Source organism: Manihot esculenta, chromosome 14 (genome assembly GCF_001659605.2).
Source record: "Manihot esculenta cultivar AM560-2 chromosome 14, M.esculenta_v8, whole genome shotgun sequence".
In the NCBI taxonomy this organism is placed as follows: Eukaryota; Viridiplantae; Streptophyta; class Magnoliopsida; order Malpighiales; family Euphorbiaceae; genus Manihot; species Manihot esculenta.
In genome coordinates, this window is record NC_035174.2 from 4,310,912 (window position 1) to 4,336,296 (window position 25,385).

General features: G+C 32.4%; 4 protein-coding genes across 7 annotated transcripts; 1 reads left to right on the forward strand and 3 right to left on the reverse strand.

Annotated features, from left to right (window-relative positions):
• Window positions 1-1,834: 1,834 nt before the first annotated feature.
• On the reverse strand, window positions 1,835-4,721 carry LOC110600402 (gamma carbonic anhydrase-like 2, mitochondrial). Its single transcript, XM_021737249.2, has 2 exons — window positions 4,247-4,721; window positions 1,835-2,470 (listed from the first exon to the last, which is right to left on the reverse strand). Exons 1-2 carry the CDS (start codon window positions 4,614-4,616, stop codon window positions 2,094-2,096), a joined length of 747 nt encoding a protein of 248 aa, XP_021592941.1. The 5' UTR covers window positions 4,617-4,721; the 3' UTR covers window positions 1,835-2,093.
• A 1,517-nt stretch (window positions 4,722-6,238) lies between these two features.
• Window positions 6,239-8,998, reverse strand: LOC110599816 (truncated transcription factor CAULIFLOWER D). 2 transcript variants are annotated; one of them, XM_043950085.1, is made up of 8 exons: window positions 8,758-8,998; window positions 8,584-8,662; window positions 7,757-7,818; window positions 7,553-7,652; window positions 7,406-7,447; window positions 6,542-6,583; window positions 6,364-6,437; window positions 6,239-6,290 (listed from the first exon to the last, which is right to left on the reverse strand). In XM_043950085.1, the coding sequence occupies exons 1-8, from the start codon at window positions 8,937-8,939 to the stop codon at window positions 6,263-6,265; spliced, it is 609 nt and encodes a 202-aa protein (XP_043806020.1). In that variant the 5' UTR covers window positions 8,940-8,998; the 3' UTR covers window positions 6,239-6,262. The 2 variants fall into 2 exon arrangements, with proteins under 2 accessions (XP_043806020.1, XP_043806019.1); XM_043950084.1 differs by having other exon boundaries at window positions 6,364-6,443.
• Window positions 8,999-12,573: 3,575 nt separating this feature from the next.
• Window positions 12,574-13,145, reverse strand: LOC110599817. The gene has a single exon (XM_043950086.1). The coding sequence runs from the start codon at window positions 12,984-12,986 to the stop codon at window positions 12,777-12,779; it is 210 nt and encodes a 69-aa protein (XP_043806021.1). The 5' UTR covers window positions 12,987-13,145; the 3' UTR covers window positions 12,574-12,776.
• A 4,298-nt stretch (window positions 13,146-17,443) lies between these two features.
• Window positions 17,444-23,641, forward strand: LOC110600403 (CBS domain-containing protein CBSCBSPB5). Of its 3 annotated transcripts, none has more exons than XM_021737250.2 (15): window positions 17,447-17,847; window positions 17,973-18,178; window positions 19,689-19,857; window positions 19,981-20,113; window positions 20,205-20,375; window positions 20,501-20,579; window positions 20,680-20,793; window positions 20,919-20,985; window positions 21,143-21,248; window positions 21,340-21,398; window positions 21,758-21,867; window positions 21,952-22,085; window positions 22,462-22,547; window positions 22,642-22,731; window positions 23,148-23,641. In XM_021737250.2, exons 2-15 carry the CDS (start codon window positions 18,042-18,044, stop codon window positions 23,319-23,321), a joined length of 1,629 nt encoding a protein of 542 aa, XP_021592942.2. In that variant the 5' UTR covers window positions 17,447-17,847; window positions 17,973-18,041; the 3' UTR covers window positions 23,322-23,641. The 3 variants fall into 3 exon arrangements, with proteins under 3 accessions (XP_043806022.1, XP_021592942.2, XP_021592943.2); XM_021737251.2 differs by having other exon boundaries at window positions 18,036-18,178; XM_043950087.1 differs by lacking the exons at window positions 22,462-22,547; window positions 22,642-22,731; window positions 23,148-23,641 and adding an exon at window positions 22,227-22,289 and having other exon boundaries at window positions 17,444-17,847.
• The last annotated feature ends 1,744 nt before the right edge of the window (window positions 23,642-25,385 follow it).

Consider the following 25,385-nt stretch of genomic DNA (forward strand, 5'->3'; position numbering starts at 1 on the left):
ACAGAAAGCCCATTCTACACAGTGTGCAGATTAGACCTCCTAAATTACTAATCAGAATGTCCTTCGAATCAAAATTCCGGTTTGATTGGAATACAGAAAATCCATTCTACATAGTGTGTAAATTAGACCTTCTAAGTTACTAACCATGTGCATGCCCAAAATAAGCAAACCAACCTCACTTATACTTAGAGTCAGCTGATCAATTTTTTCAAAACACATAGAATTTTCATAGAATCTCTATAGAATCATAATTACACATGCAGTAAAACTGACAGAAAAAACGTGCATGATAGATATAATATGAGCGAAGTGACTTAGCATTTATTAGCCAACTGTCCACTGTTGATGAACGGCCTGATATACTTACCGTGACACGTCCCTATCCATTTTCTAAATATGGCCAGATTATAAATACTCTTAGACCAATCACCTTAGAACATATTTTTTTTAATAACTATACAAAAAAAACTCTGAATTCCTTTTAAAAACTTCAATTTCTACAAATCAGGAATATCAGCCCTATTAACTCACGCTCCACCCAATTAGAGCCATTAACTTCCCTGCGAATCAAACTCTTGCCTATGTGTCTTCATCAAACCTTTACCTACGTGTCACCTGGTCTCACTGAATCTTAGACATATCACACCTCATTCCTTTTTTTTTTTTCACTTCCTTTCTAATTTTTTCAATTTCTTAAAAAAAAAAAAATTCATATGGTTTTCTTAACAACGATTTAATAGTTCAATTCAATTCAATTGCATGAGCAATCTATTAGTTAAAGTCATATTACCTCGATTCAAATTCGAGTTTATATATTGCAATTGTCAGCTTAAAAAAATTGCATGATAATGCATAATATTAGTAGTTCAAAATTTAAATTTATAAAGTATCAAAATTACAAATAAATTTCGTGATAAATATAAAGTGAATTAAGTGATAAAAAGATTAATGAAATACATATTAAAATAAAATGATATAGATAAAGATCATCGTAAACGTTGTTATCGCTATCCTAAACCCTAAACTCATCAATATATATATATGTATATATATAGCTCTAGAGATGCCACCTAATTAATAATCTAATAATTGCTTGTAGAGTGGAATGATATAATGGGGCAGTCGCTGCCATGGTGGAAAGATAATAATCATATAACACATAAAACAAATTATCATATTTCAGATAAATAAATTTGGTTAAACTCACCAATTATTGTATAATGGAAGGTCACCCTCAAGGCCAGGGGGGTAGTTGCCTCGTTGGAAAGTGTCTAAAATTTTATTCAAAAAAAGGAAAAAAAAATAATAATTAAGGGTTGCAATCGTGCACATTAGTTTCGCAATTAGACATTAGATTTGCTTTACCAATTTGGGTGAGGAACAATTTGTCCATTATATCCACTAATCATTGACACTAAGAAACCAAATATTCGGTTTACCTATTTTTTTTTTCTCGTAATATCCACACCATTCAGTGGATTGAAATTGGGGTCGACCCCTGCTTGAGAAGCAGCAGCTTGGCATCTTGGCTTTTGAATTGCACGATGAGTTTTGTTTTTTGGTCAATAATTATTTGAGAAAGAGAAAGGGAATCAAGATTACTTCGAGATTTTCGTATATATCTTTACCAATCTAACGGAGCCTTAGTAATAATAGCTCCCCCCGACCCACTGAATCTACAACCCCAGTCCAGGTCCAGCGCAAGACCATCTTTCCAAAAGGCATAATCTGTACTAATAAATCCATTCACAATGACATAGCGTTACATAATGTGAGCCAAATTGATTAACAAGTTGATGAAAGAAAAGGTACACTTTCTTCTAGCGACAAAAACTTTGCAAAAACAACCAGTAAGCTTTATAGGCAAATACAGTAAGCTGATGGAATAAAGTGTAGGGAATTCAAAGCAGAAACAATTGAACAGTGCCTCCAGTGAATAGTATCATCCATTTGGTTGAAATTCACAACTCGCTCTTTCAACAGCCAATAAAATCAAATACAAACAAAAGAAACATGGAAGCATGCTTTATATGTTCTCCAGCTGTTTATTTCCTGCAATCGACCGCTACAAAGAAAGATGATAGTGTAATGCATTAGATAGCAATACCTAACTTCTTCTTCAGCTTCTCAACCTCTAAATATACTGTGGAGTAAGGGAGGAACTCTGAGAAATGGTTCTTGCTGAGATCGTTAATTGCAACAGCAAGTTTAGGGATTTCTAAAGTCTCTTCATGAGTCAAAGCCCTCACAAACCTTGCTGGATTTCCTGCCCAAAGTTCACCGGTTGGAATTCTCCTCCCTGGGGGAACTACAGACCCTGCTTCAAGGATTGAGTGAGTCTCCACCAAAGAACCTTCCATAAGGATAGAGTGCTGTCCAATGATGCATTCTGGCTCAATTGTGCAGGACCGCAAGAGACTATATGCACCAATTGTCACAAACCTTTCAATGGATGTCTCCGCCGGCAGTCCTGACACAAGGAAGCAGTATAGAAAAATAAAATCAAAGGTTCTACATGAAGTTCATAATAAGGAATCACATTTGCATTTCTTCAAGGTTCTATATTTAACATGAAACGCTGCAGCTACGTTATCAAAGAGAAATCAATAAACAGGAGGCATGGAACAAATGCTAAGGTTGGCACAGTTTCATCAACATTGGCAATTCATATAATTTTGTTGCACAAACATAGGGCTGAGCAGAATTCGACTTAAACCAAAATAACCAACAGATTTAAACTGATTTAAAATTTTGGTTAAGTTTATTAGGTAATACGATTTGGTTTAGTTTTCATAAAAACTAATTTTATTGGTTCATCTTTTTAAAGGAAAATTTTCAGCAAAACTGCACCAAACCAATTTTTAAACTCTATATTTTTCAAGTATTTAGGGCTACATCACTTTCCCTTTCTCTTTCTGCTGCCCAGCCCCTCTGCATTTTCTAACTCACTCTCCCAATGAGCATCAACATGCCCCTCCCTGTTTCTCCCTCGCTCTCCACTAGACAACAAGGCATGACAGGCCCATTCTCAAGACCACCTGTGCTTAGTATCCACTCCAGCAGCACAAGAAGGCAACCCAAAACATTGATGCACACTGCAGTCAAATATAGACACAATGACAAATCATTGAGCACTGATGCAACACAGCCTCCATCGAATTGCCGACTCTGCCCTTGCTTAACACCATTCTCATCCACCTTCTTGCCAATGTCATATGGCGTTTCACCAAAACTCACCTCCAACAACCACATCTCCAATAAACCTTCCCTTTCTTTCTCATGATTTCTTCCTCTGCTATGTGGTTTTTGTGCATGCATTTACATTGTGAAACTTGAGATTCTCTTGCCCAGGAAATTAACATGCGTCCATCTCCACAGAATTTCTATTGATTCTGTTCTTTTTTCATCTGGGAAGATGCTGAAAATGGAGAGCAATTTTGATGTGGAGCAGGTGCTGAAGATGGAGAACAATTTTGATGTGGAGCAGGCGCTGAAGATGGAGAGCAATTTTGATGTAGAGCAGGTTCCGAAGATGGGGAGCAATTTTGATACCGCAAGCGAAAGGGAATGCATTGGTAGATTGAGATGAATTTCGTGTGGTTGATTACCAAGTTATACTTGTTGACTTGAGATAAGATTTGGTCCGCACCTCTGCTCTTCTACCTCCAAACCCAAATTATAGAAATGATAGGAACCAGACCAAATTAATTCAGTTTTTTTTTTACTTGGTTGGTTTCTATTTGGTTCTATATTTTAAAAGATCTAGTTTATTCGTTTAGGTCCGTCTGGTTAAATGCATTTAGGTTACTTTTGAACTAAACAGATGGACTGCTCGCCCCCTATTGAGATAAACCCATATAACATATAAAGATCACACATGCTTACAAATCTGGTAAATTGCAGCTTGTCAAACCTAAGCAAAAATAATGGATTCCTCTCCTAAAACTCAAGCAATAGTTGTCCAAAGGTCCGTAGATTTAATGCAGGGATGCTCAGTAAAATAAATAAGGACAATTCACATTCAACCTGGGCACACAAAATTAACAATGCAACAAAAGAAGCCTTCCTAAGCAAGTTCAAGAACATTCACAAATCCAATAAAAATTGTCCATTTCGGCATAATGAAACCTGAAAAATGCCTAAAACCCTAACGAATCGGAAGCTCGAGTTCACTAAAATATAAAAAATGCCCCCATTTCAGACAATGCGAATGGAATATAGAAGGATTTAAAAGATAGAATAAAACCTGTAGGCGAGTTCCAAGCGGCATGAATGACGCAACGCTCTTGAACATTAGAGCAGAACCCAACTGTGATCTTGTTGAGATCGCCCCGTAGGACCGATCCACTCCAAACTGAAGCTCCATCCCAGACAGTGACCTGACCAGCTAGGACGACGTTGGGTGCCACGTAGGCATCGACGGCAACCTTGGGGAGCCACTGACCCAACGGGATTAACTGCCTCTGGCCTCGGTAGTCCCACTTGACTCGATCGGCTGACGGCGTTATCGATTTGGTTGATGCCTCTACGGTGAAGGTTCGATGAAGGAGAGTCCGGTGTGGGAAGATAGTAGTGATTAGGGCTTTTCGGGAGATGCGGGCTAGGGCAGTCGCCATTTTTTCCACCGGTATCTAGCTTGAACCCAACGTTTTGCACAGATGAAAGGGAGAGAGAGGAGTGGGAGTCGGCAGTGATGAATTGGGCCCAAATGAAATTGAATCTGAAATTGTGATCGATAATTTTAAACCCATTTATCTTTGATGGGCTATTAATGGGCCCAAATAGAGAGAATGGATGAATTAATATTAAATGTTGGACTATGACTGTACAGCCAGTTAGAAATGGACAGGTAAAGAGCTTTACGACTTGTCTCCTTAGTAGTACCACACTGGACAAAAGAAGAGAAAAGCTCAGCACTTTTCCATCTGCCCAGAATAAAGTGCAATTTGGGACCTCTTCTCTTCTGGATAACTTGCATCATTTTTCAATTCTATAGCCTATCATCAGCTTCGCCTTTCTTTCCATTCCCTTATCCAATTCTTGATGGAAGGCAAATAAATCAATATATTCATTATTCCTCTCATTTTCTTTCAACTTTTTCTTTATATAATTGATTAAAAAATGCAATTCACTTTTCCCTTAACTAATTAATACTTGTTATATTTTGATTTACTCAAATTACAAAAACAAGAAACAGATCGAATATTTAAAGATAATAAAAGCATATGATCGATCTCAACAGGAATATGTAATCAATTTGGACAAAAACCAAGCAAACCAATAATTCCTTTAATAAACATTATCCATATAGTACAAGACAAGCACTGAAGCATTCGGATTGCTACAAGTAAACAGCTAATCACTGTTTTACTGTATAGTTGCTCGTGTTAGGGAGTTTCTTAAGCGATACTGGAAGTAGTGGAAGCATCTTTTACATCCTGTAAAGCTCCCATTAAAAGGATAGGAACATATGATATTTGTGGAGGGTTATCCAACAGGGTTTTTTTTTTTGAAATATCTAGCTCATGCAGATCCTTTACCTCCAAGATTTTTTCTGATCTTTTTGAACCAAGTGGATGACCCCCTATAAATATAAACTCCTTCTGCCTTCAACATAAACAAAGTAAAATCATTTGGGAATCAATGGAGTCTAAACATATGCTAGTCATGTCTTTGTATCAAGCAGCCAAGCCATCATCTTCTACGCAATATGTGAAGCCCTACCTATCTTCATCAGTTGCTTCTGCGGGCGTCTACGATGGAGTACAACATAATCCATCCAAGGACAAGAACTCTTACAGCTATTCAGGTATTGGTTATAACTCCTATGGCTACGATGAAAGAATTGATGAAAAAGCAGCAAATTACATCTCAAGCGTTCGAGAGCGATTCAGGGTACACGATTAAATTACTTGTAATCAGTTTGAAATTAGTATGTCGTTTTTATATTCCACTGCATGTATGCCACTGCTCATTGTACAGACGTGCAAGTAATCGATAAGCTTAATTTGCGAGTTTTATATGATCTTGGACAAACAAGTTACATCGTCACCAGCTTTGGCGAGATTAATTTACAATGAAATATGAGTTACACCTTTTTATTATTTAGTACAATACAGGCATGCATGATAAAATGAAAACCCACACAAAAGCTTAATATAAGTTAACAGTACAGCACGACCCATGGAGAATGCCATTTTAGCACCAGCAGTTCTGTGTTTTTCAATTTTTTTTTTTTAAATAAGCAAATAGCACCACCAGTTTAATGGAGAATCCCATCATTAACAGCCCTGCATTTCAAGATTATTCAGTAACTGCTGCGCGTGTTAAACTAGAACCGAAAATATTAATAAGATTGAATACCTTTGCTGAAATGCATCAAAAGGATTTGAGTCCAGAATTCTCGAACCTATGCTTGCTTCACTCAGTTCATGCAACTTAATCTCAAAACATTATTACAGGAAAGGTAGATTTAGAACTCTAGCACTTAAATCTATAAGGGAAAAAAAGAACAATGAAGAATAAGATTGTAATATCTCACTCTTTTCTGGAGGAGAGTATTCGCTTCTTGCAGGGCTCTATGCTGCGTTCAGAACAAGGGGTAAATTTTTATATATATTTCAGCACATTTTTCCTATTGAAATTCCTAGACCATTCAAATTATAAGCCCAAGTATATATGGAATTCCTTGCAAAGGAGTAGTTGAGACACAGCTTCAACAAGTGTATTTACAATGCAATACCAATTAAGATAGGGAACTTCTTTCCTTCTGTTAAAATTTGAGTAGAAAATACTTTCTAAAACTGAAATTAGATATGTAAAAATTCAAATACAACTTAAAGCACAATCTCAGAGGAATATAGCTGATTACAGTAATTAGAAGAAAGCTTAACAACTCCAACAACTAAAGTAAGAAAACATGGTTGCAGTATAGTGGAAATTTACCTAAAACAACCACCTAACATCTGCATACTTGGATATCTACAAGAAATTTTCGTAAAACATGATATATATATATATAAACAACCCGATTTTATTGCATGGATCTCCCTCCCCAAGTCGCATAAACTGAATATAATTCCTGTGAGTCCACAAAACGTCATCTTGTCAAAGCGTAGTTAAAGCCTAGTTAAAGCCTAGAGTCAACATCATTGTACTTGACTACATCCCAAGAAGTTTATGTCAATAACAACCTTAAAACTGTACGAAGGTATCCTAAATGAATAAGTTCCATTCCTCATCAGCATGTGAAATCCTAGGGAATATAAGGAGTCCATATCTTTTAAATTTGTTACACTACCATTTCTGTAGTAAGAAAGTTCCGTAGTTTTGCCTACCCAATTAATTTTTACCATACATAGCTTCTTAAGAGACTTGGGATTATATAGTATATATCTGCGTATACCTTTCTCTTGAGAAAGTTGATGTGGTCCATAATAATGCGCCTCTGTTCAGTTTATTACACATTCAAAATAACACAGTCAGTCCAAATTAGAGAAGATTAATTAATATTCATGAAGATTTTTTTTTTTTCCTCCTGAAGTTGACGTACCTTCTTAGAGCGGATGCGCTCAACCCCAGTCTTTAATTGTCTCTCGAGTTGTTTTAACTCTTTCATGCCCAAAACTGATATATCTTCTCCACAGAAGTGCCTGAAAATTACAGTAATTATTGACAACGAGAGGACTTTCTATAATTACTAGGACATATGTAAGGAAAAAAAGTGATTATATATAAAAGTGCCGCATATAGTTACTTGAGTCTTGTTTCCAGAGTTTCTATTGTTCTCTCTAACTCTTCAATCTCACTTCTCCAAAACTGCACACACCAGAAAATTCAGCAGCTTATGCAGTAGCTAGTTAACAAAGGGTTTGAAGTGAATATATCAAACCATAAAAAAAAAAAAAAAAAGAAATGTCATTTAGCTTGAGAGTCTATATTATATTCAAGGAACTTCATGATGTGATATATATATATAAAGCATTTTCTCTGATTGCTTCAAAGTTACCCTTATCCAATTGACTATATAGTTGAAAGTGCTTCCTCTCCTACTGAATTCATCATCATTGTATAATAATTAATTAATTCAGAGTAATATAACAAACCATATTTTTAAAAATATTTTACAGAATTGAATTATCTCCTTTTCCTTTTCGCTTTTTGACTAAAAAATACTCATGGTTATATGATATCACAATTCTTTAAGAGAGTAAAAGAAGAGTTGATTTTGGTAACTTTTATTCTTTGTTTTCCCCCGGATTGTATTGCTTTTTCAGTTCTTTTTGTAGAAACTCCCTTATTAATCCATATAGAATCAAGAATTTTCTTTAAAAAAAATAAATTTAATTATCTTATTTTATCATTTTTTTTATTTTAGTTTTATAAAATAAATCATTTGAAATAAAATTTAGATCGAAGTTGAATTGGTGAAAGAGAACTCCTCAATAAAATTATCATCTTTAAAGTGAATATAGTTGAAAGTGTATATATATATATATATAGTTGAAAGGGATTTTCTAAATCCATTATCAAGTGAAGTAATGATCATGTATATATATATAGGATATAATATTGATGAATTACCTCCGAGGATCTGGAGTGCTGGTCATTTAACCCTATTAGTCCCACCTCCCTGCGGTACCTAGCAATGGTCCTATCCACTCTGCAACCAACAAACACATAGAAAAAAGGAAAAAATGAAGAAGGCATGCCCAATTATGATGAGAAGTAGCTATGAAGGAAGGAAGAATTTCTAACTCATGGCTTGCAAACTGGTAAGCCTTTCCAGTGGGAGAGAAGATAAGCAAGCAAACTTCGGCATCACAAAGAACTGAAAGCTCGAAAGCTTTCTTTAGAAGGCCATTTCTTCTCTTTGAAAAGGTCACCTGTCTGCTTGTTGGGTTCTCTATTCTCTTCAGCTCTACTCTCCCTCTCCCCATTCTCTACATGCAGAGGCCTGATCAGAGCTTATATGAGGAATAGCAATTAAATGTGAACGAAATGGGCTAATGAACTGTGTATATAAAGAAGGGAATGTTCCATGCAAAGGCAAAACAAGGATCATGACCATCCATCATCATGTTCATGTATAGCATATATGTGTGATTAAGAGCATATCATGATGCCATTACACTACTTCATTCCTTTGGAGAAAGAATAGTTTTTTTTTTTTTTTTTTCATTATTCTCATTTGACTCTATGCATATATATTTCCCGATTAACCTTTTATTTTTGAGGGAAAATACAGTTTATTTTGTATTTTTGAAAAAATTAATTATTTACGTTTTTCAAAAATTAACTAATAAAACCACAAGAAAAACTAAATAGTAGTATTATCCTAACATAGTTCAAATTATAACGAATTAAGAAGTATAGAGATAATTAAAATTGTATAGATTAAACAATATTAATATTCAAACTAAAATATATAAAAGGACCTAAATAAATTTATAAAATACTTTAAATAAATACAAATAATTAGTTAATTTTAATAAATTATAAAGACATTATTAATTTATGTTTATTTTAAAAGCATGTCTAATTAACTTTTTATTTTTAAAACTTTTCCAATTCATGAATTCTGTCACCCAGACTGTTATTGGTTGAATTCAAACTGCAATAATAGAAGCCAACGTTTAAATAAAAAAAAAAAAGACAACAGTAATTGAAGAAAATCACGTTGATACAATCATATATTAATAAAATATTAATGTCTATCGATTATCTCCGATTCCATGAAACTTTACCTATCGTCGGAATTCCTTCAATGGAAGATCTATTGCCTTTGATTATATGTTTTTCTCTCACACCAAATATTTTTTTTCTTTAAATAAGAATTAAAAATTAAAGAGTACAACTGTTATTTTTTTTAAATAAAAATTAGAAATTAGAAAAGTATAATTAAGATTTTCATATTTATTACGATACACTTATCAGGAGACTAAATTTATGAGTGCTCTCACACTAAATATTATAATTAACAATAAAAATTTTATAAAATATTTTTTTTTAAAATGGAATTTGAGAATCTGAGAGTATAATTTAAAATCTCTCAAATTTACTTAAATACACACACTATTAAATTAAGTCTGTGAATGCAAAATATTAATTTTTTTTATATACAGCAATTACTATATATTAATCATACATAATAAAATATAATAATAATAAAAAATAATTTATTAAACAATTAAAATTTTTAAAAGAAACATCGTAATTTAAGGTTTATTGAGAATAGTTATTTAATAAATGAAACCTAATATCTTTATGAAAAAATAATTCCATGCAAAGGACAAAATAATTGCGATGAAAGAGTTCGAAAAATGGAAAGTATAATTTTCGATAGGAAAAGAAAATGAGGAAGCTGAACTCCAAATGGGAAGTGCTAGAGCAGCATCAAACACGCAAAGAAAATGGAAACACAACACCATACAGGCTAATAAGAGGGTGACACGTATAACCTAGGATAAAAGAATGGGATTCCATTGAATCCCATGAAAAGTCGACACGTTGGTAAACATTTTGATTGATTGATTACCATGTTAAATGCAATTTCGAGTACAAATCCAAAAGTTAGTAAATCTCATCATTATTTTCCTTCGGAAAATCCCTTGTCAAGAAAAATAATGAAATCGTCAAAATATCGTCTCCTGGGGAATTATTGATATCTGAATGGAATTTCACTCTTTTAATTACAAATAAAATAAATTAATATATGAACGGAAAATTTTTTATTAAAAAATATTTTTTTTAGAAAATAAATTATTTGTATATGTATATTTTAATGCAGCAAATATATATTAAAAAAATTATGGGATAAAAAGAATGATAGTGATAGCATTATGGAGCAAATGTATATTTTGAAAAAAAAATGGACATATGTCGGAGGAATCCTAAATGTGTCGACCAATGAGATGACTTAAAGTTGGGAGGGCATTCCATCAGGTGGTCAACTTATTCATCGTATAGTTTCAGCTCTACATCTCTGATGTAGTTTTCGATTGAAAATGAATAATTGAAGGTAGTTAATAGGTATAGGATGATGAATTCTCGAACCAAAATTAAGGAAATCAGAGGGGAGTGGGTCCGCGGCATAGAAGAGGTCGAAACGTAGTTTTGCTTTAGCAACTGGTGAATTCAAGTGGGGTACCAACTTTCTATTCCATCCACAACCAGAAATGGTTGTGTCGGTTGATAGATTATATATTTGACATGCGGGTCTCCCTCTCTCATCTCTGTAATTATTGTTTACCACTAATTTTATACCCATTTGCTTCTTATCCCTTCCTCAAATTTTCCACGGGAACAAAAGCAAATAAGATTTTCTACTAGTAAGCACAAGCTAATTGAGGGAACTTTAATATAATGCCAAAGTTAACTGTGGAGATCAATTGGGTGTTGTCCAATCACTCAGTCTCTAGCTGCCCATCATACAACAGTAAATCACAATTAATACTACACTGAGAATTGAGAATCATTGCCTATCACTAAGGTTTGAAATTTGGAAAATAGTTATATAGAATTTATCTATATGGATTTCCCCTAAACCCCATTATTTATTTACAGATCCATGTAAACCCAGAATAAATATAATTACCCACTAAATTGATCACACACTAAATAATATATATCTACAGAATTACCCCTCTTTCTATTTCTATAAAAAGAAAAAAAACCTCCTCTCTTACATAGCAAATAACTTTCTCTTGGCTAGTCTCTCGGGTAAATCCAATCGATTGGTTGTCGACCCTTCCCATATCAACTTAAATTTGTTTTATGCTTTGACAAAAATTAATTACAAAATAAATCATATGAATTCTTAAATAATTTCTATCTTTACACGAGAATTTGAAAATCAATAAAATTGAACTGTTGTAAAATTATACATTCCAAACAACAGATTCTTCCCTACATATGGATTTTGAGACTTGATAAGTTGATCCAACTACATTGTTCTGGGTTTAAACAAAACAATAATCTGAGTCCCTGTATTTATTGGTGAGTCGCTGCAATCCTATGGTCAGCGTGGATGTCTTTGAGCATGGACGACAAGAGCCTCTTCGTTACTGAGTTGAATGCAGTTCGTCATCGTGGGTTGTCGGAGGCCTTTCTGAACAAGGTAGATATGAATTTTCTTCCTCGGTTCCATCTTCTACTGGGCTTCAAGGTTTTTGAATTTTGATCGTTATAGTTATCAAGTGTAAACTATAGAATATTAATACAGCTCGCCAGTTTAGGCTAAAAGAGTTAGGCTTCCGATTGGAATCCAACATCCCTTGATACTGAGCCTAAAAAAGTACGCACCAGATGCTCGCTAATTCACATCTAAAGTTAAGTTTCCTTTGGACACGATCATTTGAAATCAATAATTTATTTGAATGTTTATATTACTTCATACAAATTGTATTGCCAAATTCATAAATCTCACCTAAACTCAATAAAGCTAACCTCATTATATACTGATGTTAAAACTCAAGAGTCAAATCCACTAAACCTTACTTGCTAAGAAGACAGATCAACATAAATTGAGACAACGAATCGTGTGGTTAATTGTTAATTTCCACTGTCAAATGATTGCTCAAAATAAAGTACTTTCTTTTACACAAGAGTAAAAAACAAGATCCACCCCTTTTACAAACAGAGTTAGATCTCACAACTTAGACAAAACTAACCATAACAATAACAAAAGCAAACAACATATGTATCAGTATAGGTCCCAAAGCAAAACAGAAATTGAAGCAACAGCATTACAGGGAGGGGGGGGGGGGGGAGAGAGACTAGCCAGTATAGACGTGGACGCCAATGGCAATTAGGAAGATAGTGATGAGGCCAAAATAGATAATAGCATGAACAACAATAGAAGCGCCGCTGGTCTGCATGCTCCCAAACTCAACCACCCTATTCCTTCCAGGTATCTGAAACAACAGCCCTGGCGTTAACAGCACAAAAAGCACCACTGCTATTAACACCGGTCCCCAATCTGCCATCTCCTTTTCCTTTCAAAACAGATCTTACCGATGAATGTTAAACCAGGATCTGGCAAAGGGACCAAAAACAGCTGAATCGACTCTTCCAGACTTCGACAACTGCTTTCACATGGATGCTTCTCGTGAGTTGCGACTAGTAAGTAATGGAGTCGAAGCATCCCAAAAAACGTGTTTCAACGGTTGTGATCTTATTGGGAAAATCTTGTTTCTTGATTAAGGCCCATCTGTACCTGGGCTTCTTTTATTTACAATTTTAATGGGCTTAAAACTAAGTCTTCGACGGAAATTTATAGAATAATAATCCAGTCCACAGCATCAACAAATAGATAATAAAAAAATTGAAAATTAAATGCAAAATCATGGACAAAAGGGGGGAAACAGCAAGCCCATTACAAAAATCAAACAGACCCTGGAGTTTAACAAATTCAGAAAAGAATCTAAACATGGAAGCTGTAAGAAGCTTATTTCAATTTTTAATTAGCCAGTGTAGATGCGAATGCCAACTGCTAGAATGAGGATGGTAAATACTACAAAGAAGATGATGGTGTGAACAAGAACGGCCTTCCCATTGGTCTTGAAGCTGCCAAATTCGACATGCTTGGTGCTCCCTGGTAGCTGAAATATAAGCCCAGGAGAGAGAAGTATGAACAGTAGAAACCCCACTAATATGGGCGCCCAATCCGCCATTGCTGAATCAGCTCTCTGGTCTGTTTGAGAAAACGGCAAACAAAGAATGCTTGATGCGATTGAAAGAGAAACGAAAGCAAAGAGCAGTCTGTTTGAGTATCATACGGGAGTGTTCATTTATGCTATGTGCATTACAAAAGTGGGGCCGGAAACGAACGTGTTTTTTTCTGAAACTCTAATAATAGCATCCTTTTCTTGCAAGAAATGTATCGGATCATGGAAAGAAAGACTTCAGTTTGTTGTTGGAATCTGTTGTATGTTCTGAAATAGCCACTCACGTTGAAGTCTGCATTTTCGCTGAGCACGTGAACTATATGCTCACGCAACGAACCTTTTATACAGTGTCTAAGCATCTTTCTCCACCAGTGAAAGAATTCTTGTAGGCACTAAAAAATACACCTACACATTCAATACAAAATTGACACGTTATTTAAGATTAAAAAAATATATATTTAAAATATAATATTATTTACGAATTAATATAATATTTTAATTTTTAATTAATTAATCTATAAATTAATTTATATACCTAAATGCTTGCAATAATTTTACTCATGGTATTAATAATTCTTCATGCTATAGAGTCAGATAAGCGAAATTCTTTCTTAATATTTTTTATAATTAATAAATGTCAAATAGGATGAAATTAATATGAATATATAATTGATTATATAATAAGTTTCAAGTATAGGAAAGCATGAGCTTGAGATAAGTGGCTAGGGGCAGGTTTGTCATAACTTGATGGTAAGTTTATTGGAGTGAATATAAGAGTTTCAAATTTAATTTTTTCAATTCTTGATTTTTTTTTTATAATTTTGACAAGAAAAGGTAAATGGGCTCTATAAATATATTTTTGCCGATAATTCTAGGCAGTAGTTATATAAATTTATAATTTAAATATATAAAATTTTAGGAGTATTTTGCTATAATTGTGTGCTTTAGATTCATATGAGCTTGATTTTATTTTTTCTTAATTTTGATGCCACATATGCATTATAAGCACTGATACTATCCTTAGTTAAGTCCCTCTTTTAAAAATATATTAAAAATATATTTAATAATTTTAAAAAATTTATTAATTAATTATTCTATTAATTTTAATCATTAAATAATATAAAAAATTAAAATATCTCAATATTAATATATTAATTTATAGACATTTTAATAAAATTAAAAAATTAATTAATAAATCCTTTTATATTACATAAATTAAATTATAAAATATTTAACAATTAAAATTAGATAAATCACTAATTGATATAATTTTTAAAAATGTACATACGTTTTAGTAATTGATTAATAAACATTTTAATAAAATTTTAAAATTAAATAATAAAATTTTATATTATATTAATTTTTTTAAAGTACATTTGGATATTTTTTTCAATTTTATTAATAAATTAATAATAAAAATAGATAAAAATTAAAAAGTGTTATTTTTAATTGAAAAATAAAAATATAAAAATATTTTAATATAATTTTATTAATCAAAATAAAATACATGAATACAGTATTAATTTTTTTTAATTTAACTAATAGATTAGTGATAAAATAAATAAAAATTGAGGAATATCTTTTTTATTAACGATATTAAAATATAAAAATATTTTAATATAATTATAAAATTACATAATATTTTAATTAATTATGATAAATTATAAAAATACGACTGTAATTATTCTAAGTATAAAACTGTTATAACACCTAAATTACTGATGAAATTTACTGAAAGCAACCGTTGTATTTTTTAAATAATTTTATTTACTTAAAATATATGTATAAAATAATTTATTTATTTTATTTGCGCAAGTATTTTACCATTTAAATTTGACTTGAGATAATCGCATTCCTGTTTTGTTGGCGATGCGTGAACCGTGAGGTGTGGGTGTCGTGTCCTCGGCTTTTCCCTTCTGACCATAAACGTGGCCCATTACTTCATTGTTCAGACATCATTCACACGCTCCAAATATTCCACGTTGATGATGGCGGGGCCACACTCAACCCCTCCTGCTGTATCCACGCGCTCATGTAGTGTCTGATTAATATTGCCTTTGTACCATGTAAAAGTATATTGATTTATATTTGTTTTTATAACTTTTTATAATTTTAATATTTTAAAATTTAAATATGCAATTTTCATTAGCTCATTAATGGGGATACTCCTTATTATTATATTATCTCATATCATTATAATATAATATAAAATAATTATAAAAAAAAATTAATTACTTTATATTTTAAAAATAATTAATTTAATTTTTTACTTTAAAATTTTTCAAAACATGATTTATTAATTTTATAAAAATAATTTTTCAAAAGTTTTTTAATAAATTAATAATTTTTTAACGATTAGATATAATTATTAAAAATTTTAAAGTATAAAATTAAAATAATTATTCTTAAAGTATAGATAAAATTACAATGAAATATAAAGCATATTATTTTTTTATATTATATTATATTGATGTGAATTAATAGAAATTTTAACTGTTAAATTTAATTTTTAAAAATTTTAAAAAATATATACTAAATTAATTATTTTTAAAATATATAATAAAATTATAAAATGTAAAATTTCTTTGATAATTAACTCTTTATATTATATACAAATTACAAAACAATAATTATATAATAAAATTTATTTAATTTTATCACCTAAATAATAATTACTTAATTTTAAAATAATCAAATAAATTTTTAAACAACAATTTAAAAAAAATAATAAGAGAAAAATTTTCGACCTTTGAAATGAGACCGTATCCAAATTGGCAACCACAACTAGCATGTTGAAAGCGAATTCTAGTTCCACTTAATAGGATGAGTTTTCCATTATTTTATTTATTTAATTATTAAGGTGGTCATTCTTCGAGGGGTGACCCTTCCCATTTTGAGAACCATCAAAATTCAAAATAACATAACCCTTACAAATTCAATGGACGCCGTCATGAGATGGGACCCTTTTTTATACCTTTGATACTTTTTTTAATTATTTTTAAAAAAATTCCAACGGTAGGAGATTAAAGACGAGAAAGATCATCAGCAAGCGATGAGCCCAAATCAAGACCACTCAATTCAAAAACTTAAACAATTCAAATAAAATCCTTGTGATTCAAGTGGGAATTAAATACTGATTATCTTTATAACAGAATCAACCGCTAATTATAACAGAGTCTAACGCCAGTTATTTTCCGAAAAAAAAAAAAAAGAAATACGCTGATTATTAACTATTAACTGCAATATCAGAGCTAAAAACTCTAGGAATTTCAAATTTAAATCTTAATTGAATATAAAAAAGCATAATGAAATAATAAAATATGAAACATACATCTTTTTAAATAAATAATTAGTTTTTTCTAGAATATTTAGCACATAAAAACTAAAATTTTAGGCTATTAGGTGAATAACATACATTTAGTCAATAGAGATATAATCATATAAATATTTTTACTTTTTGAATTTCAAATTTATTTAAAATTTAAAATTTAAAATCTATTTACGAGTCAAAATATTAAAGTAAAAGAAATCTGAAAAATGAGTTATTAACGTGAGAGCTCAAACCAAACGGTGGAATTAACCTACAAAATAACAGCTTACGCTAATGAATGTGACACTAATTTTATTACTAAAATCTTACCGTCGTAAAATATAATTTTGAGAAACAAAAAGGAGGAGGCAACAAAGTCACCATGGATTTGGCATGGTCGCAGATTGGAGAAAGGTTTACTTTCATTGAAAATCGCGGTTTATTATAAATTTATAATCCCAGTGAAATTGGAGCGTTTTCAGTTGGAATTGTAACGTGCGCGAATATCATTGGGTCCCTTCCCATCCTGTGGCAAATTTCACATCCTCCCATTTTCCTTCTAGGGTTTCAGCCCCTCTCCACCTCCACTATTTCCGTATCTCTATATCTCTGCCTCGCCGGTCGGTGAATATTACGGAAAATCTAATTTTCCGATAACAGTCCCGACCTGCTCTTCGCCTTCGAAAACTTTTTGTCTCTCACAGTTAGCCATCCTTTTTTTTTTTTTTCCCTATCCTGAATCTTCTCGACTGTTCGATTGACGAAAATTAATTTTCGTTTCTGACTGAGGCTCCGTTTCATCAAATTTTCATTTCTCGATTGAATTCTCCTCTTCCTTTTGCTATTGAAACCACTGTTGCCTAATCTATCGTGAGTTTTTCGTTTTTTATTTTTATGTATTATTGAAGAATTTTTCATGGGCCGATATTTTAGCGTAAAATTCAGAAGTAGTACTCCAAAATAAGAAGCTTAATCTGATAAATATGAAATTTCAGGTTCTGGTGATTGGTTGCAGTAATTTGAAGGGATATAGATTGAAAATTGTGTGTCGATTGTAGGTGAAGATGGCCAGTCAAGGCGGATCTTCGAGGAAAAGTTTATCGTTGTCAAACTCAGCTTCTGTGCTTGCAAGGAAGAAATCATCTGAGAATGGTGGTGCCCCTGATTCTGCACGAAAATCTTTCACCGGTTCTCGGCCCGGGTTCGTTGCTTTCCGTTTTATTTAGTTACTTTCGTGATTACCTTTTGTTTAATTTTTCATTACACCTTAGGCTCGCTTTTAAATTTAACGCATTATATTGTGAAGAACTGCTGGCTTCTGTTTTTAGTGTATAAATGACTATAGTAACCAATTGGCTGGATATTGAGTTTGGTACTTGCATTTTTAATATTTTATTTGTATTTCCTCTTCATTTACCTCTTTTTTAGCTGGGGCTTTTGATGCCTTTTTTTTAATTCCATCTAATTTAGATTATGTATATAAATTTTTTTACTGTTCAAAATTGTGGGGAAGTGAGAATTGTGAACTATATAAGGATTGTTGTAATTGCAAGAATGCTAAGTTGCCAACTGCACTTTATTTTATTGAAAAGAATGAACTGGTAATTAGTATAAGCAAGGAAGAAATATTCTGAGTTTGAGTGAGAACGGGTTTGTCTTATTATGATAACTTAGGGCTGTAGGATAGTTCTCAACGACATGCATGTCAGTGAATCTCAATTATTTCTTTAAATGAAGGAGAAAGTCAAGGATCAGTAGAAGTAAATTTATTGATGAAGTTGCAGCATTTAGGTTTTATTAATGAAGTTTCAACATTTAGGCTTGGTTTGATTACTGGAAATGAGGGGTTGATGATGAAGCAGAAGCATTTCCATTTATAATTTCCAGTACCTGGCTCCTATGTGGAAAAGAAAGAGCTAATTTTCATTTCTGATTCACTGTTCTTATTTTGTTCATCCCGGTGTTTAGTAAACACTAGGTGAATTGGATGAAGGATTCTTTCCAACCTCTTCTCTTGTTCCTGATAACAAAACACGACTTGGTGGCTGTCTCACGTAACCTCTCTCTTATTAGCTGCTAAGCAGAGAAGTAAGGGAAGGTTAAATAATAATGAATTGAAATGTATGTTCTTCTTCTTTGTTCTTGATGAATAGTTATGAAATGAAAAAGGTATAATGGAAGTAAAATAATTTATGTTGAACTTTTACTTGTTCCCCAGTGATTCCCCCAGTGTAGGATACCTTGAATCAGGGTTTGATATTAGCAAGGAATCCTCTCTCTCTCTCTCCTTCTTACAATTAAAAGGGAGCAATGGCCAACTTGTCTCCCCATCATTGTTTAGATGCTTGAGCTACTTAAATTTAAAGATGTATTGTTGCCCTTTTACATTTTAAATAGCCTTTTCTCATCTACTTTATTTTTAGATCTTAAGAAACATAAGAGTGATTGGTATCTACTGAGATCATAGATTTTTATAGTGATATCTGTTGCTTTCTATATTCTGCAAAGGTTTAGGTTTGAATGGTTTGGCATCCAAGCAACTATTTTGGTAGGTTGGTGAAAATACTAAAATGTGCTCATCCATCTTTAAGCAAGATTCATGACAGAGTTTGCACATAATAGTTGATGCACTCATATATGAAAGTAGCTACTTTAATGCTTCATCCTATGCCACTAGCGTAGCCTCCCATTTACACTTGCATTTGGCACAGGGGACTGACTGGTGAGCGCACAGTTAAACGATTGCGCCTGTCAAAGGCCCTTACAGTACCTGAGACCACAAGTGTTCATGAGGCTTGTCGTCGTATGGCTGCTCGTAGAGTTGATGCCTTATTGCTAACAGACTCAAATGCTTTACTTTGTGGAATCCTTACAGACAGGGTATGACTATGGCCTTTACAATGGTAGATTACCAAAAATAAATAAAAAAGTAAATAGATGCACCTTTTTTTGGCTTTTGCATGCATGCACTATATTTCATGTGAAGTTCTCTTTTTGTTATAGGATATAGTAACAAGAGTTATTGCTCGTGATATTAATCTTGAGGAAACCCCTGTTTCCAAAGTTATGACAAGGAACCCAGTGTTTGTTCTTTCTGACACCCTTGCTGTGGAAGCTCTACAGAAGATGGTTCAAGGTTAGCAGTAAACTTAGAACTGCCACAACATTTTTATTGTATTGTTGTATTCCTTGACCCTTAAATAAGCTTTGGATATTGATATTTACAGGAAAATTTAGGCATTTGCCTGTTGTGGATAATGGAGAGGTTATTGCTTTGCTTGATATAGCAAAGTGTTTATACGATGCTATTGCTCGTATGGAAAGGGCAGCTGAGAAAGGAAAGGCTATTGCTGCTGCTGTTGAAGGTGTAGAAAAAAATTGGGGGACATCCTTTTCTGGTTGGTGGAAAATGATTCTACAAACTTTAGACCATTTTTTATTCTTTAGTCAGAACTTCTTGCTATATACTGCAGTGCAGAATATATACAATTACATGTTCCTTTTTTTTTGGGTTGATGTGCAGGACCTAATACATTCATTGAGACACTTCGAGAGCGGATGTTTAAACCGTCTTTATCTACAATAATTCAGGAGAATTCAAAGTAGGTAATATTTTGTTTATTGAATTTTTTTAGTGTATTACGTTGTTTATTGTGTTTTATGTTCTAGTTTCTTAGCTTAATACGTTGTTTCATCTTTCAGGGTTGTAACAGTTTCACCAACTGAAACAGTTTTGGCAGTGACAAAGAAGATGCTTGAATTCCGGGCAAGCTCTGCAGTGGTGGTTGTTGATCACAAACCACGGGGAATTATAACGTAAGTGTTCTCTAAGTATCTGATCCAATAAATACTTAATGGCTGAATCCAATTTTTTGCAAAAGCAGGAAATTTTTCTTTTGCTGTTATTATCACATGTTATAATCTGTATATTTTTCTGCCAGATCTAAGGATATCTTGATGCGAGTAATATCACAAAATCTTCCACCAGATTCCACTGTTGTAGAGAAGGTATTTTGTCTTTCTGATGTTCCTACTTGTTCTTCATTTGGTTCCACCAAATAAAATTCATGTATGTTCTATACTGTATTATTTATGTGATATGCATCTCTGATTGCCAAAAGAGGATGATGTTTATTTAGGTACTGCACCTTTGTTTCATTTACAGGTTATGACTCCTAACCCGGAATGTGCAACCATTGATACTCCAATTGTTGATGCTCTGCATACCATGCATGATGGGAAGTTTTTGCACCTTCCTGTAGTAGATAGAGGTAATATACTTTTTAGGCATTGTTGTAAATGAAGAATAAATTGTTTCATGTTTGTCCTTAAGTTGTGATGACTCTGGATGTCTAAATACAGATGGGAATATAGTTGCTGTTGTTGATGTGATTCATATTACTCATGCAGCTGTTGCCACGGTAAGTTCCTTATGAAATATATTGTGCTCTGTAGTTTTTCTCGCTGCAAGTTGCTTTTTACAGGAATTCATAATAAGTTCCTAGTTATATGATACGAGTTGTCATATAGGCAGACATTCTAATAACATGAATGCCGGCTGTGTTGGCTGGTCGCATCTTTTGGCATTTTAACCACTCATACTCATGCCTGAGATGAGGGGTTTACTGATTTTCTAACCCAGTCAATAAATGATGGCGCGGGTCCGCTGGAGGCAGAAATTTACTCATCTTTGATGAGAAACGCATGTCATGTTACAATTGCATGATATTGTTATTGTGGAGCAGAACAAAAAAGTTATTCTTATTCCTGCATTAATCAGGTTGGAAATACTGCTGGAGTAAATAATGAGGCAGCAAACACAATGATGCAAAAGTTTTGGGATTCCGCAATGGCCTTAAGTCCCAATGAGGAGGATGAGGATACTCGGAGGTTATATGCTTTGGTCTTGTCGTTATGATAGGTTCTGATTTCTTCCATCATTGTTTACTGACACACAATTTGGTGATATTTCAGTGAAGGTTCCTTGAAATTGCCTTCTGAAGGAGGAGAGACAGGAAGATCTCTTCCCTATCCTTCATCAACGTTGCCAAATACGTTTGGTTTCAAAATTGAAGACAAGAGGGGGCGAATGCACAGATTTACTTGTGGTGAGATTCACACACACACACACACGCTCATGTATATATGTATGTCTATGCACACTTGTGTGTATATATGTTCTTTTTTCATCATAATGTTTATGCAAGCTTTTTGACTTGTTTGCCCTATTGCATATGACATACATGTAGTTCCTGGATGTCCCTTGTGCTGCCAGTTTATTTTTCTAGGCGGCTTGCCTTAAAAAGTTGCGTATTACAACCCTGTTGTAGATTGAACTATATTGCTTTCGAGTTTCATAATGTGTCAGGAACTTGGTATAGGAGGTTTAAATGCTAAATGAAATCAGAGGTTCACTTCCTGAATCACATTATAATTGTTGTATGATGGAATGTTAACCTGGTTTCTGTTTTTCTTTTATACCAGATACTAAGAATTTGACAGATCTGATTACTGCTATACTCCAGAGGTTAGGGGATGACATTGATCGAAACAACTTGCCTCAAATTCTGGTATGTGTTGAGAAGTCCATATTTAGCATCCATTACCTTGGATTCTTTGTTTCCCCCTCTTGGTTGTATATTAATTTGTGTTCACATACTCAAGTATGAAGATGAAGACCGTGATAAAGTTGTTCTGGAGTCAGATAGCGATCTTGGAGCAGCTGTGGAGCATGCAAAATTAGCTGGTTTCAAGGTATGTTTCTGCTTTCAATTGGTATTTTACACGAGGGAATGATTTTACCCTCCATTTTCCTAGGCTTGATTCAGAGATCTATAATAATTTAAAAAAAAAAAAAAAAAAAATCCTTGACACACACAGTAAGAATACGGTTGACTGTTGATTCAGAGATCTATATGGGCAAGGAATCCCACTAAGAAAAAGAAGGAAACTCCTTTTTTTTTTCCGCTGAATTTTAAAACTATAACACTCCTTTTTGGCACGACTCATTTGCAATTCTTTAAAATCATGCATTATTTTATTTCATTTGAAAATGAAATTTTGTAAATTAAAAAAGAAATGAATTATTCCATTCTTGATAGAAAAGAATTGAATTAAACTGAATTCTCTAGACAGGGGGTAAAGGCTTAACTTTGTAATGAATTTTGCAGGGTCTGAGATTGCATTTAGACTATTCTGGAATACGCGGTCGACGGGGGAGTAATTCAAGAGATATGGAGTACGGTCACCAAGATGCATGGGCTGCTGCATACAGTGCTGTTGCAGCTGGTGCGGCCCTGGTTGCCGGGTTGGGTGTACTGGCGTACTTGCGAAGATCCAGTTAGTGATGGTTTTTTTTTTTTTTTTTTTTGTGGGAAAAAATTAGCAGTTCATACAAATGTAATTTCTCCTGAACGAAGTGACCAAAATGGAATTGGCTGGGAGGCATTTCTTGTGCTTGATATGTGTTTTTGTAGACCTAGATGTGTACAACAAAAAGAAAAGAAGGGAAGGGAAGGGAAAAACAAAAACTCAATTTGTTGGTGCTGGGTACTCCAAACAAAACACCTTTACATGTATTCAGTGTTGGTATGTAATATTCTGTGGTACACGAAGTTGGAAATTTTTGGGTGTATAGAAAATAAAGTGTGCCACTTTCTGAGCATGCCTTAACTTACTGATTCGTGTTTGGTGAAACCTGGTAAGAGTATGCTAATCTAATTACATTAAAGATAGTGTAGTTGAAAATAAACAAAAGGTAAAATGATATATTTTTTTTCATTTGTTTTGAAAATAATTAATTAAATAGTTAATGATTTTAATATACATTAATTAAAGTATAAAAGATAAGTGAAATATCAAGTTAAGTGCAGTGCAGAAAGCATATGAGAGATGGTGATGGCAGTGGAGACCCACATAGGAGTAAAGACACAAGTAGAGGTGTGACTTTTGAAGCCACAAAGTGCATACATACAACAAAATTATATGGTTTCCGTCTCCTAGTCGCTTTAGCTTATCGTCAAATCAAATTCCCCTTCTTCACAATATCACTTTCTTTTCCCCCCTAATTTCCCTTTTGAATTTTGTTATCATTTGCTTAACTAACATCAAACATCTCTAACAATTATGATATTATGAATGGCAGAAAAAAAAAACATCTATCCATTGTCAAAAAAGATTGCCAATTTAATAAATGGGATTTCCATTTTCCTTTAAAAAAATGTCAAAATGGCAAAGCTCACCAAGCACAATCATAGGTACAATGGGATTCACTATTTCTTTGTGTGTGAAGTGTGATCTCTGGAAAAAAAGAAAAGAAAAATAAAGACAAGAAGAATAAAGTTCTCTCTTGCGGGCTTTTCTTAGAAGGGTAGAGTTGTGAAACTTTAATACAAAACAGGGATAAGTTAGAAAATACATTAAAGTATAGATATTGTATTTCAGAATTTGTTTTTTCAAGCTAAAATTGTAGACTAAAGTCTCGATTTTTCTGTTTACAATATATAAATTGTGAATCACTCACTACTTGCACGAAAAGTCTATATTATAATTTGTATTTTATCATAGACTTTTATGCTTGCTAAAATTTTATTTAACTAATTATTAAGGAAAAATATATATATATGGTAAATATATTTGAAGAATATCTTTAATGGTAATAAAACTTAATTAAGTACAATTTTGATTTGTATTTATATTTATATTTTAATTTAAAAAATCACAAATCCACTTGTTAAATGTATATATCATGTTTAAAAAATAAAATACTTATTATTTAACTAGAAATTTATTGTCATGCTTTTAACTATAATATCAAGTCGGTTATTCTAAATTATATAAATAAAAATTTATTAATTTAATATTTTTTCAAGTAAAATATCAACATTAAAATCATATATTAAATTCAAATAGAAACAGAATTTTTTTGTTTATAATCCTACCAGCCTCGAGAAAATAATTAATGAGAAATAAATAAATAAAAATTAGAAAAATCAACAAATAGTTGGATGATGACAATGGTTTGTATTCTTAGATAAAATTTACTCTAAATTAGAAGATTAAATTTTAGAGTAGTTAATGGAAAGGTTTTTATATATACATATAAAACAGTTTTATTATTTATTTATTTAAATAATTAAGACATATCAATTTAATTTTACATTAATTTTTACTACTTTATAACTAATATATTAAGAAAATGCTTTCATCTAATTTTATACATAAAATATTAAATGTACCATTAATTAGTTATAAGATCATGCACTCACGCGTGACAAGTGCATCGAATAAATCTAAGAGATCTCATATTCTATTCTTCTAATTCTCAATTTCCGGTTTAACAAAAAAATCATTAATTATACATTTGATAAAAAAAAATTATATTAAAAAACTAAAAAACACATTAAATT

Excerpts from the sequence above, each read along its gene's own strand:
- LOC110599817 (XM_043950086.1), bottom strand. The coding sequence starts at position 12,986 with ATGGCAGATTGGGGACCGGTGTTAATAGCAGTGGTGCTTTTTGTGCTG.
- LOC110600402 (XM_021737249.2), bottom strand. The coding sequence starts at position 4,616 with ATGGCGACTGCCCTAGCCCGCATCTCCCGAAAAGCCCTAATCACTACT. Across the intron at positions 2,471-4,246 it reads CGCTTGGAACTCGCCTACAG|GACTGCCGGCGGAGACATCC; the intron begins GTTTTATTCTAT and ends TCCTTGTGTCAG.
- LOC110600403 (XM_021737250.2), top strand. The coding sequence starts at position 18,042 with ATGGCCAGTCAAGGCGGATCTTCGAGGAAAAGTTTATCGTTGTCAAAC. Across the intron at positions 20,114-20,204 it reads TCTACAGAAGATGGTTCAAG|GAAAATTTAGGCATTTGCCT; the intron begins GTTAGCAGTAAA and ends TGATATTTACAG. Across the intron at positions 20,580-20,679 it reads ATAATTCAGGAGAATTCAAA|GGTTGTAACAGTTTCACCAA; the intron begins GTAGGTAATATT and ends TTCATCTTTCAG.
- LOC110599816 (XM_043950084.1), bottom strand. The coding sequence starts at position 8,939 with ATGGGGAGAGGGAGAGTAGAGCTGAAGAGAATAGAGAACCCAACAAGC. Across the intron at positions 7,448-7,552 it reads AGCGCATCCGCTCTAAGAAG|AGGCGCATTATTATGGACCA; the intron begins GTACGTCAACTT and ends TAAACTGAACAG. Across the intron at positions 6,291-6,363 it reads TTTGATGCATTTCAGCAAAG|GGCTGTTAATGATGGGATTC; the intron begins GTATTCAATCTT and ends CTTGAAATGCAG.